At 41.0% G+C, this 13,408-nt stretch overlaps 1 protein-coding gene across 1 annotated transcript in view; it reads right to left on the reverse strand.

Annotated features, from left to right (window-relative positions):
* The window catches only part of CASQ2 (calsequestrin 2), a 72,495-nt gene that overhangs the window by 41,788 nt on the left and 17,299 nt on the right, over positions 1–13,408 (reverse strand). Inside the window, exons 2-3 of the mRNA XM_035252561.3 lie at positions 4,277–4,361; positions 462–562 (exon numbers count right to left, since the gene is read on the reverse strand). Coding sequence (XP_035108452.1) covers positions 462–562; positions 4,277–4,361 — 186 coding nt within the window. The remainder of the gene's footprint in view (positions 1–461; positions 563–4,276; positions 4,362–13,408) is intronic.

Raw genomic sequence — 13,408 nt, forward strand, 5'->3', positions numbered from 1 at the left:
GATATGAGTGTGTGGTAAGTTCATGGCTGAAAATGAGTGTGATATCGGGAGGCTCATTAGCTCTGCCACTTCTCTGTGTTGCTCTGAGGGTAGTTAACTCAGGGTGACCTGGCTGATTGATACTCCTGTCCCCCCTCTCTGGTTATCCCCCTCTCTCCCCACATTTCCCAGCTCCTCTTCAGCAGTAGTGGAGCAAAGCCAAGGAAATTTTAATATGTATCACTGGTAAGAGAATTAGCATATTACTACTATATGGTCCCCAGCAGTTTCTAGGGTGACTTAAAGATCAGCTTCCCAGTAGACAGTGCAATAATATAGGTGCTCCTTAGTTTTTTTGTGAATCCTGAAAATCCTGTCACAGACGAGGTCAGGTTCTCTGGCTTTTCTGTTCTTTGAGGTTCTATCTCCATATATTGGAGCAGAGACAGCTCCATGCAGGGTCACTGTGCATAAATGCTTACATCCAAGAGGAACTCCACCAAGACATCAGCTGCAAACTCGCCATCAAACTCTATTGTGCGATCACCCTTAAGAATATACAGGCTTCCTTCTTCGTCAAAACCTGTGAGAAACAAAGAGGCCCACAGAGAGGGTCATCCTGATGTAGGACGAGACATTGCATTGGCTGAGGTCTGGCTCAGGGTTTCTGGGTGACAGTGGGTTCAGGATTCGTGGAACCAGCATTAACCCAAGAATCAATTCCCCTAAAATAACACTTTTGAAGAGCTCCTGAAGTGGACATTTAATTGGAAATAGTCAAGAAAAATTCCACCTGGATTTCAACTTAAAAGTCTATTCTCCACCCCACCACTGCTTTAGTTTTCCAAAACTACAGCTGATCTCGTGTCATTCTCCTTATCAAAGAGTTTTAGTGGCCACCGCCCACCTGGCTCCTTAGCCTTGCATTAAAGTCCCTCCAAAATCTGGTTCCAATTCTGTCCCTTTCATTCTCCCTTGGGTAGACCCATGCTCCTTTGAGAACTGCTCTCTTGTCCCTTGTGCAACTCCCTGTGCTTCCTTCCCACTTGCTTATATGAAAGGGTGGGTGGCAGGAAAGTCACAGAGCATTATTCTCCAGACTTATGTTTTCCTTGTTCCCCAGCTTGGAATGACCTCCGTCTTGATTAGCTTCTTCAGGTCTCAGATTAGGATTCATTTTTCTTAAGAAAGGTCACCTCAGTCTCACTGAGCCCATACCGTTATTGATCTTTCCTTAACTCAATTTACAGGCCTTCACTATCACAGTGAGTTCTCTGAGGGTGGGATCATTGTCACTGGTATCTCAGTGCCTCGTACGGCGCCTGGGTGTATTAGCACCCTGCTAATGCGTGCGGCCAGGATGGACAGCTTGCTTCCCGTTCCGGTTGAATCCCACACATCTTCTTTACCCGGTTGGCTAGTAGGTATGACAAGGACAGGCTCAGCATCTTCTTATTTTTCTGCCTTGTGGCACACCCTTGGTCTGATGTTGTGTACCATAACAAATGCTTGTTGGAAAACTGTATTTTTCTCCCCAGGAATGTTAAATAGCCAAAGCTGGCGTTTGGTCCAACTGCATGGCATCCTTAATTCTTTAGACTGTTTTAAAACTATTAGCTGGAGAATGTTTTCTCCCAATGAACTCTTCTGCAGAACTTCCAGGGACAGGAAGGCTGGACTGCTGCCTGTTGCGTCCAAAGCCATAGATGATGTATAAGGAGCCCCTGGCACATGGGGGGAAATGGTGGGGGCACCATTTGTAAATCAAAAGGAGCAACATGCCAGGTATTCTTTTTTGTTTGTTTGGTTTTTGCTTTTTGAGACATGGTTTCCCTCTGTCACCCAGGTTGGATTGCTGGGCCATGATCACAGCTCCTGCCTCAGCCTCTTGAGGAGCTGAGACTACAGGCATGTGCTACCATGCTGGCTAATTTTTTTTTTTTTTTAAGAGACAAGGTCTGGCTATGTTGCCCAGGTTGGTCTCAACGCGCTGGGATTACAGGCATGGGACATCGTGTCCGGTTCTGCCAGATTTTCTTGATGTCAGTGATGGCTGATCTCAAAAGGTGCCCTAGGGAGCATTAGCCAGTATCCTGCTGTCAGATTTTGTCTTGGGCAAAACCACAGTTAGAAGGCTGCTGCAGTTGTTCAGGCACAATCTGACAGAGGCCAAAATAAGGCAAAGGGAAGAGGAATGAAGATGAAGAAGCAGGTTCACAAAATACCTCCGCTGTCCTGTAAACCAGGGACTAAACAGCAAGAAGGAACCTGCCCCAACTCTTTCAAGCTGAGCTTGGAGAAAAGTTTGTTTCAATGTATCAAGCCCCTCATATTCTTTGCCAGTCTATTTTTATGTATACTTGCTCAACTTGTCCACCCAAAATGTTTTGATCACTGGGACACTAGCTTTTTATGTAACTAAATTTGCTGGAAATTCTCCCAAACTTAGCTTCTCATGAAGCAATAGGAAGGCAGAAGAGGAATCAAGAGACTGTTGGGGGAGGAGGCAGAATTCATTAAATTGTTTTTAACTCTAGGGAAAGAATTTAACATATTTTGCTCCCATATTCGAGGGAGAAAAATATCCCTTAATATGTCTTTAGGGAAAGAGGCATCCCAGGCTTTATTTATTTATGTATTTATTTTGGGGCAGAGTCTCACTTTGTTGCCCAGGCTGGAGTGCAGTGGCAGAATCATGCAGGTGGAAGTGACTGCAATCTTGACCTCCCTGGCTCAAGCCATCCTCTCATCCCAAGTAGCTGACACTACAGGCACATGCCACGATGCCTGGTGAATTTTTAAATTTTTTGTAAAGATGAGGTTTCACTGAGTTGCCCAAGCTGGTCTCAAACTCCTGGGCTCAAGCAGTCCTCTGCCCTTGTCCTCCCAAAGTGCCCAGACATTCTTAATAACTCATTATAATTTTATAGTCATGAATTCTTTCTTACGTCTAACCTAAATAGTCTCCTATAATTTAAATCTTTTTTGAAAATGACTGGTCTTCTTGAAAATAAAACAGGAAACAGTTGTCTGTAATTTTGCAGGATAATGGACTTTCATGTACCTGAAGGCCTGTATTGGACCACCACTAACTTTTTTTTTTTCCTGTACTTACTACTCCAAATCTGATTAACCTTTCTTCAAAGGTCCTGTTTTATAACCTGCTGTTTTTTTTAAACAGCCATTCTTCACTGATCATGCAGAAAAAGCCAAATGGGCAGTACATGTGTGTCAGTGTGTGAAAATCAGGGGAACAGGCCAGGAGTGGTGGCTCACACCTGTAATCCCAGCATTTTGCGAGGCCAAGGCAGGCAGATCATTCAAGGTTAGGAGTTCAAGACCCACCTGGCCAACATGATGAAACCCTGTCTCTACTAAAAATACAAAAAAATGAGCCAAGTGTGGTGGCATGTGACTGTAATCTCAGCTACTTGAGAGGCTGAGGCACAAGAATCATTTGATTCCAGGAGGCAGAGGTTGCAATGAGCCAAGATCACACCACTGCACTCCAGCCTGGGTGACAGAGTAAGAAGAGACCCTGACTCAAAAAAAAAAAAAAAAAAAAAAAAGAAAAGAAAAGAAAAAGAAAGAAGGAAGGAAGGAAGGAAAAAAAGAAAAGAGAAAAGAAAGGAAAAGAAAACCGGAGGAGCTACCAACATTCTCTCTCTTTGAGATCGCGAGGCTGTGAATCTTGAAGTGCACTGCACTTAAGTGTGACGTATTGACACAGGAGAGCACAACTTCCATTATGTGGTCGCTTAACTAATCCTCACCTCTGTCCTCCCTCTCGTCCTCAGTGATAAAGCCCAGCTGGGCGTTAGCCTTACATTTAAAAAGCACCGTTACCCTGGCATTATTACCATGAATACTATGTTTTGTTGGCTGCTTCAGTCGCAAGGCAACGAAATAATCTGTGATGAAAGAAGAGGGTTTTTTAACTCTCTGAGAGAGATGACCACAGTGGTGAGACAAGAGAAGCTGGCCTTTCAGCTTGCTGTGGAAGCTGCAAGCAAAAGCTTGACTCTTGAGCGTGTTTCTCCAGGAAGAAGTCTTCTTCATTGTACTGATACAACAATCGCTTACATGACTCATGTGAAACCATGCAATTCAGGCCTGTGTTTACCTTTATAAAACCCTTCTCCGGCCAAAGACGAAGGCATGCAGGATCATGTAACATATCTTTAAAGACAGTTCGCTCATGCAAGAGTCATTGCAACTGCACTATTCTTTTTGCAAGACACATTCGTTTCTTTCCCACATAGTGTAAGAGATACTGTATCTGAAAAGTCACACTCACCCAGTTTCTTGGCAAGCTTGGCTTCTTTCTTGGCATCCACCATCACAAAGCCTATAGCTTTATGTTCAAGGACCTGGGCCACAAGCTGAAGGAACAAATGGAAAGATAAATGCGCTAAGGGCAGAAAGATGGTAGGAAATACTACAGGATTACTATCCTCATACATCAACGGAAGGGTTTTTCTCTATACTTTCTACTACTGTGTGACCAAGTCAACCGCAGCAAAGGAAATGTATTCGTGTCCCCTAAGGAGGATGATTTAGGAGAATGCTGAGAATCAAGAGGAAGCATCTGAGGAGCAGGCCTAAGACAGAACATTTGGAAGAATATATCCACTATTACACACCATTTTCTGCCCTCGGAGTAGAAAAAATCTGGATCAGGAGAGAGAAGAATCAGGAAGCATGGATGATTGATAAGAGACCCTGAGCCCTTCTCTAGCTGCCAAATGTACCTGGAATAGAGTGGGAACACAAGAGGACTTAAGAATAAAGGAGTCTTATGTCCTCAATATCCAAGCATCCCCTCACTTCCCCGACTCCTGGGCTTGTGAAGTAGGAATGCTCACTGGGTGAGTAGACCTGAGATGTCCTCTCAAGGTTTCCTGCAGCACAGTAAGACTGGTAGAGTATCGGGGGTCAGGGGTTCAGCTCCAAAGGCCAGGAGGATGCAGCACTGTCTTGGACGGACAGATAGATGAAAACTACTCTGGGTAGACACCAGCATAGATGGTGACACCCAGCACAAGGCTGGCATTATGTCAAGCTTCCTGAAACGTAGATATGAGCAAGTTGGGTGTACTTGCTACTTCAGGACTGATAGCTAATTCTTGCCATCTGTTTGAGCAGGGGCTTGAAACGGAAACAGAATGGAGATGCTACTAGACAGATCATGAAATATTAATATTGCTTTTTTTTTAAGTTAAACTTTAAAAAATGATAATTGCAGATTAATGTGTAATTGTGAGAAATGATACAGAGAGCTATCTTGCACATTGCATCTAGTTTCCCTCAATAGTAACATCTTGCAAAACAGAGGTACAACGTCACAAATTGGATATTGACATTGATACAGTTAAGATACAAAACATTTCCATCGCCACAAGGATCCCTCTGTTGTCCTTCATGGTCAGACCCACTGGTTTGTGTCCCCATCCCCTCTTTAACCCTGGGCAACCACTAATTTGTTCTCCATTCCTATAATTTTTGTCATTTCAAGAATGTTACATAAATGGAATCATAGAGTATGTAACCTTTTGAGACTGACTTTTTTCGCTCAGTTTAATTATGTAGAGATTCATCAGGTTGTTACATGTATCACTACATCATTTCTTTTTTATTGCTTTTTTATTTTATGGGATTCTATGGCATGAGTGTACCATAGTCGGTTGAATCATTCACTCATTGAAGGGTGTCTGGGTTGTTCCCAGTTATTGGTTAGTATGAATAGAGCTGCTATAAACCTTGTGTACAGGTTTTTGAGTCTTAGTTTCCCTGAGATAAATGTCTAGTAGTATAATTACTGGGTTGTATGGTAGTCACATGTTTAGTTTTTAAAGAAGCTGCAAAACTATTTTTCAGAGTAGCTGTATTATTTCACCTTCCCATGAGCAAGGTATGAATGATCTAGTTTTTCCACATCTTTATCAGGACTTGGTAACATAAGCATTTTTCATTTCAGTCATTCTGACAGGTATGTAGTACTATCTCATTGTGGTTTTAATTTGCATTTTCCTAATGGCTAACAATGTTGAGCATTTTTAAATGTGCGTATTTGCCATATGTATGTTCTCTTCTATGAAATGCCTGTTCACATCTTTTGCTCATTTTTTAACTGGATTGCTTTTTGGTTGTTGAATTTTGAGAGTTTTTTTTTTAATAGCAGTCCTTTTTCAGATATATGGTTTATAAGTATTTTCTTTCACTCCATAGTTGTGTCATTTCATCTTCTTTTTTTATTTGACAAGTAACAATTGTACATATTCATAGGGTACAGAGTGATGTTGTGATCCATGTAATGTATAGTGATCAGATCAGGTTAATTAGCATGCCTATCACCTCAAACATTTATCATTTTTCGTGTGTTGCAAACATTCAATATCATAATCTTTTCATCTTTTTTTAAACATTTGAAAAATTATTTTATTACTTTTCTTGGCTGATAAAATTAATACACATTCATAACATATCATTTTTTTCTTTATTTATTTTTTTAATTGTATTTAGGCTCTGGGGTACATGTGCACATCCTGCATCCTGCAGGATTGTTGCATAGGTAGATACATGCCATGGTGGATTGCTGTCTCCATCCACCCCCGCCACCTGTCACCTGCAACAGGCATTTCTCCCGGTGTTATCCCTCCCCATCCTCCCAGTCCCCTTCACTCTCCCTCCACATCCCCTGCCCTCCCCTCCATTTCCTAACCTAGCCCTGTGAGTGTTGTTCCCTTCCCCGTGCCCAAGTGTTCTCATTGTTCATCACCCGCCTACAAGTGAAGACATTTAGTATCTGCTTTTCTGTTCTTGTGTCAGTTTGCTGAGAATGATAGTTTCTAGATTCATCCATGTCTCTACAAAGGACACAAACTCGTCGTTTTTTTATGGCTGCATAGTATTCCATGGTGCATATGTACCACATTTTCCTTGTCCAGTCTATCATCGATGGGCATTGGGGTTGCTTCCAGGTCTTTGCTATCATAAACAGCATCACAATGACCATAAATGTGCATGTGTCCTTATAGTAGAATGATTTATAATCCTTTGGGTATATACCCAGTAATGGGATTGCTAGGTCAAATGGAATTTCTATTTTTAGGTCCTTTAGACAGGAATTGCCACACTGTCTTCCACAATGGTTGAACTAATTTACACTCCCACCAACAGCGTAAAAGTGTTCCTATTTCTCCACATCCTCTCCAGCATCTGTTGTCTCCAGATTTTTTAATGATCGCCATTCTAACTGGCATGAGATGGTATCTCGATGTGGTTTTGATTTTCATTTCTGTAATGATCAGTGTTGATGAGCATCTTTACATATGTTTGTTGGCCGCATATTTGTCTTCTTTTGAAAAGTGTCTGTTCATGTCCTTCACCCACTTTTGAATGGGCTTGTTTGGTTTTTTTTTTTGTAAATCTGCTTTAGTTCTTTGTATATTCTGGATGTTAGCCCTTTGTCTGATGGGTAGATTGCAAAATTTTTTTCCCATTCTGTTGGTTGCCAGTTTACTCTAATGATTGTTTCTTTTGCTGTGCAGAACCTTAAGTTTAACTAGATTGCACTTGTCTATTTTGGATTTTGTTGCCATTGCTTTTGGTGGTTTAGTCATAAAGTCCTTGTCTGTACTTATGTCCTGAATGGTGTAGCCTAGGTTTTCTTCTAGGGTTTTTATGGTGTTAGTTCTTATGTTTAAATCTTATAATCCATTTAGAGTTAATTTTTGTATAAGATGTAAGGAAGGGGTCCAGTTTCAGCTTCCTGCATATGGCTAGCCAGTTTTCCCAACATTTATTCAACAGGGAATCCTTTCCCCATTGCTTGTTTTTGTCAGGTTTGTCAATGATCAAATGGTTGTAGATGTATGGCTTTGCTTTTGAAGCCTCTGTTCTGTTCCATTGGTCTGTATCTCTGTTGTGGTACCAGTACCATGCTGTTTTGATTACTGTAGCCTTGTAGTATAGTTTGAAGTCAGGTAACATGATGCCTCCAGCTTTGTTCTTTTTGCTTAGGATTGTCTTGGCTATGTGGGCTCTTTTTTGGTTCCATATGAAGTTTAAGATGGGTTTTTCCAGTTCTGTGAAGAAGGTCAATGGTAGCTTGATGGGAACAGCATCGAATCTATAAATTACTTTGGGTAGTATGGCCATTTTCACAATATTGATTCTTCCTAACCATGAGCATGGAATGTTTTTCCATCTGTTTGTGTCCTCTCTTATTTCCTTGATCAGTGGTTTGTAGCTCTCCTTGAAGAGGTCCTTTACATCCTTTGTTAGTTGCATTCCTAGGTATTTTATTCTCTTTGTAGCAATTGTAAATGGGAGTTTGCTAATGATTTGGCTCTCTGTTTGTCTGTTATTGATGTATAGGAATGCTTGTCATTTCTGCACATTGATTTTGTATCCTGAGACTTTGCTAAAGTTGCTTATCAGATTAAGGAAGTTTTGGGCTGGGACGATGGGGTCTTCTAAATATATGATATTGTCATCTGCAAATAGGGACAATTTGACTTCTTTACCTAATTGAATGTGTTTTATTTCTTCTTCTTGCCTGATTGCTCTGGCTAGAACTTCCAGTACCATATTGAATAGGAGTGGTGAGAGTCTACTGCCAGTTTTTAAAGGGAATGCTTCTAGTCTTTTCCCATTCAGTATGATATTGACTGTGGGTTTCTTGTAAATAGCTTTTATTGTTTTGAGATACGTTCCATCAATACCTAGTTTACTGAGAGATTTTAGCATAAAGAGCTGTTGAATTTTGTCAAAAGCCTTCTCTGCATCTATTGAGATAATCAAGTGGTTTTTGCCTTTGCTTCTGTTTATGTGGTGAATTACGTTTATAGACTTGCATATGTTGAACCAGCCTTGCATTCCTGGGATGAAGCCTACTTGATCATGGTGGATAAGCTTTTTGATGTGCTGTTGGATTTGGTTTGCCAGTATTTTACTGAAGATTTTTGCATCAATGTTCATCATAGATATCGGCCTGTAGTTTTCTTTCTCAGTTGTGTCTCTGCCGGATTTTGTATCAGGATGATGTTGGTCTCATAGAAAGAGTTAGGGAGGATTCCCTTTTTTTGTATTGTTTGGAATAGTTTCAACAGGAATGGTACCAGCTCCTCTATGTATGGCTGGTAGTTAGCTGTGAACCCATCTGGGCCTGGACTTTTTTTTGGTTGGTAGGCTATTAATTGCTGCCTTGACTTCAGACCTTGTTATTGGTCTATTCAGGGTTTCAACTTCTTCTTGGCTTAGTCTTGGGAGTGTGCACATGTCCAGGAATTATCATTTCTTCCACATTTACTGGTTCATGCTCATAGAGTTGTTTGTAGTAATCTCTGATGGTAGTTTGTATTTCCAAGGAATTGGTGGTGATCTCCCCTTTATTGTTTTTTATTGCATCTATTCAATTATTCCCTCTTTTCATTAGTCTAGCTAGCAGTCTATTTTGTTGATCTTTTAAAAAATATGGATTTATTAATTTTTTGAAGGTTTTTTTTGTGTGTGTCTATCTCCTTCAGTTCTGCTCTGATCTTAGTTATTTCTTGTTTTCTGCTTGCTTTTGAGTTTTTTTGATCTTGCTCCTCTAGATCTTTCCATTTTCACGATAGGATGTCGATTTCAGATCTTTCCTTGTTTCTCACGTGGGCATTTATTGCTATACATTTCCCTCTAGACACTGCTTTAAATGTGTCCCATAGGAGCTGGTACGTCCTCTCTCCATTCTCACTGGTTTTGAAGAACAGTTTTATTTCTGCCTCTATTTCATTGTGTATCCACTCGTCATTTAGGAGCAAGTTGTTCAGTTTCCATGTGATCGTGCGGTTTTGAGTGCTTTTCTTAATCCTGAGTTCTAATTTGATTGTGCTGTGGTCTGAGAGACTGTTATAATTTCTGTTCTTTTGCATTTGCTGTGAAGTGATTTACTTCCAATTATGTGGTCAATTTTGGAGTAAATGCAACGTGGTGCTGAGAAGACTGTGTATTCTGTGCATTTGGGGTGGAGTGTCCTGTAAATGTCTATTAGGTTCACTTTGTCTAAATCTGCATTCAAGTCCTGGATATCCTTGTTGACTTTCTGTCTCATTGATCTGTCCAATATTGTCAGTGGAGTGTTAAAGTCTCCCCTATTATTGTGCAGGAGTCTAAGTCTCTTTGTAAGTCATTAAGAACTTGCTTTATGTATCTGGGTGCTCCTGCACTGGGTGCATTAGGATCGTTAGCTCTTCTTGTTGCATTGATCCTTTTACCATTATGTAATGTCCCTTTGTCTCTTTTGATCTTTGTTGGTTTAAAGTCCATTTTATCAGAGACCAGGATTGATATCCCTGCTTTTTTTTCTCTCCATTTGCTTGGTAAATCTTCTTCCATCCCTTTATTTTGAGTCGATGTGAGTCTTTGTATGTGAGATGGGTCTCCTGAATACAGCACACTGATGACTTTATATCCAGTGTGCCAATCCGTCTTTTGATTGGAACATTTAGGCCATTTACATTCAAGGTTAATATTGTTATGTTTGAATTTGATCCAGTCATTTTGTTACTGGCTGGTTGTTTTGCCTGTTAGTTGATGTGGCTTCTTCATCGCGTCGTTGTTCTTTACCACTTGGTACATTTCTGCAGTGGCTGGTACTGGTTGTTCCTTTTCCTGTTTAGTACTTCCTTCAGTAGCTCTTGTAAGGCAGGCTTTGCAGCAACGAAATCTCTTCGCAACTGGCTGTCCATAAAGGATTTTATTTCTCCTTCACTTATGCAGCTTAGTTTGGCCAGATATGAAATTCTGGGTTGAAAGTTCTTTCCTGTAAGGATGTTGAATATTGGCCCCCACTCCCTTCTAGCTTGCAGGGTTTCTGCAGAGAGATCCGCTGTGAGTCTGATGGCCTTTCCCTTGTGGGTGACTTGACCTTTCTCTCCAGCTGCCCTTAGGATTCTTTCCTTCATTTCAATGCTGGTGAATCTGACCATTATGTGCCCTGGGGCTGCTCTTCTTGAGGAATATCTTTGTGGTGTTCTCTGTATTTCCTGGATTTGAATGTTGGCCTGCCTTGTTAGGTTGGGAATGTTCTCTTGGATGATATCTTGAAGAGTGTTTTCCAGCTTGGATTCATTCTCCCCATCACATTGAGGTATGCTGATCAAGCGTAGATTAGGTCTTTTCACATAATCCCATAGTTCCTGGAAGCTTTGTTCATCTGTTTTCACTCTTTTTTCTCTAATCTTGCCTTCTCATTTTATTTCATTGATTTGATCTTCTATCTCTGATATCCTTTCTTCCACTTGATCGATTCAGCTGTTGAAACTTGTGTATGCCTCGTGCTGTGTTTTTCAGCCCCATCAAGTCGTTTATGTTCTTCTCTAAGCTGGTTATTCTAGTTAGCATTTCGTCTAACCTTTTTTCAAGGTTCTTAGTTTCTTTGCATTGGGTTAGAACGTGGTCTTTTAACTCAGAGAAGTTTGTCATTACCCACCTTCTGAAGCCTACTTCTGTCAATTCGTCAAATTCATTCTCTGTCTTTATTTGTTCCCTTGATGGTGAGGAGTTGTGATCCCTGGGAGAAGAAGAAGTGTTCTGTTCTTTGATGGTTTCATCCTTTTTGCGCTGTTCTTTTTCCCATCTTCGTGGATTTATCTCCCTTTGATCTTTGAAGTTGGTGATTTCAGGAGGAGTTTCCGAGTGGATGTTTTTTTGTTGAGGTTGGAGCTGTATCTTTTTTGGCCTGTAGAGGGCATTGCTGGGCTCTCTCCAGTTCATTCAGGTTGTTGGGTGGGTGGTCCTTCCCTGGAGTTTGTTTGCAGGTGCGATTGGCCCCGCCTTTTCTATGGCATGTCTCCCAGAGCTCGATCTTCCTGGTTGGGGTCAAACTGGTGTATTTGCTGCCAAGCTCTCTAGCGAGGCCTTCAGTTTAAGTTCTGTGGAGGTGGGGCCTGCCAGGCCTTATGGTCTGTTCCCCTGCTTTCAACTCTGCCTCTTTCTGTGGGATGGTCTGTCCTGCTGGCGTTGGTCCAAATTTCCACCCAGGTCCATAGGACAACTTGCTGTGCCCGGCCAGAGCTGCTGCTGAGATTTGCATCGACAACCCATGATGCCCCATGGTCTGGCAGGGCTCTCGTGGACCGTGGTTTGTAGGAGGGATGGTAGGCACAGGATCCAAATCAGAGCACCAAGGGGGTGAAGTCCCCTGACCTTCTAAGCTGGCTGTACATTTCAGGTGGGCATGCACCACCCCCCATCTTGATTTGCCCCCTTGGGCAGCTCTCCCCCTGTGGCTTCTTCCCTAGGCTATTTTCAGTGCCCTATCAGTCCCATCAAAATGAACCCGGCACCTCATTTGGAATCATGGAGTCCTCTAGCCCTGTGCATCTCATTTGCTGGGAGCTGCATTCTGGTGTTGCCTTCTTGAGGCCATCTTGGTGCCCTCTCCTCTTTTCATCTTCTTAATAGGATCTTTCAAAGAACAAAAGTTTTCAATTTCGATGAAGTCCAGTTGATCATATTTTTTGTTCATGAATTATACTTTTGATGTTAAGTCCAAGAACTCTTTGCCTAGCCTCAGATCCGAATTCTTCTCCTGTTTTTTCTAAAAGTTTTATAGGTTTTCATTTTACATTCAAGTTCCTGATTCACTTTGAGTGAATCCAATTTAAGACAGGCTGAGGTTCCTTTTTCTATCTTTGCCAACAGATGCTCAATTGTTCTGATTTTTTTTGTAAAAAGGCTCTCTTTCATCCACTCGATTGGTTTTGTACCTTTGTCAAAAATCGGTTGACATATTCATGTGGTTCTATTTGTGGTTTCTCAATTCTGTTCCATTGCTCTGTGTGTCTGTCCCTGTGCCAACACCACAAAGTCTTGATTGCAGTAGCAAGGATCAAGTATACTGAGAGCAGGTAGACTATCTCTTTTCACTTTCTTCTTCTTTTTTGAAATTGCTTTAACTCTAATAGCCCTTTAGCATTTTTGTATAAACTTCAGAATAATTGCGTTTATACATACAAAAAATCTTACTAGAATTTTGGTAGGAATTGCATTAAATCTGTATATCAACTAGGGGAGACTGACATATTTACTATGTTGAGCCTTCCAATTCATGAATATGGTATGTCTCTCCATTTATTTGATCTTCTTTGGTTTCTTTCATCAGCACTGCATAGTTTTCAGCCTACAAGTCTTGCACACGTTTTGTTAGATTTATATCTAATCAGTCAAATTATTTCAGCTACTGTAAATGGTATTTTTTCGTTTTCATGTCCATGTGTTTGTTTCAAGTACATAAACAATTAATTTGTTAATGCTTGCTAATGTTACTGCTAAACTCACTTACTATTTCTAAGAGGTTTTTGTTTTGTTTTCTAGATTCCTTGGGGTTTTTCCAGGTAGAGAATTTCATCATCTGCAAATAATTTCTTCGTTTTAAATCTGC

Source organism: Callithrix jacchus, chromosome 7 (genome assembly GCF_049354715.1).
Source record: "Callithrix jacchus isolate 240 chromosome 7, calJac240_pri, whole genome shotgun sequence".
In the NCBI taxonomy this organism is placed as follows: Eukaryota; Metazoa; Chordata; class Mammalia; order Primates; family Cebidae; genus Callithrix; species Callithrix jacchus.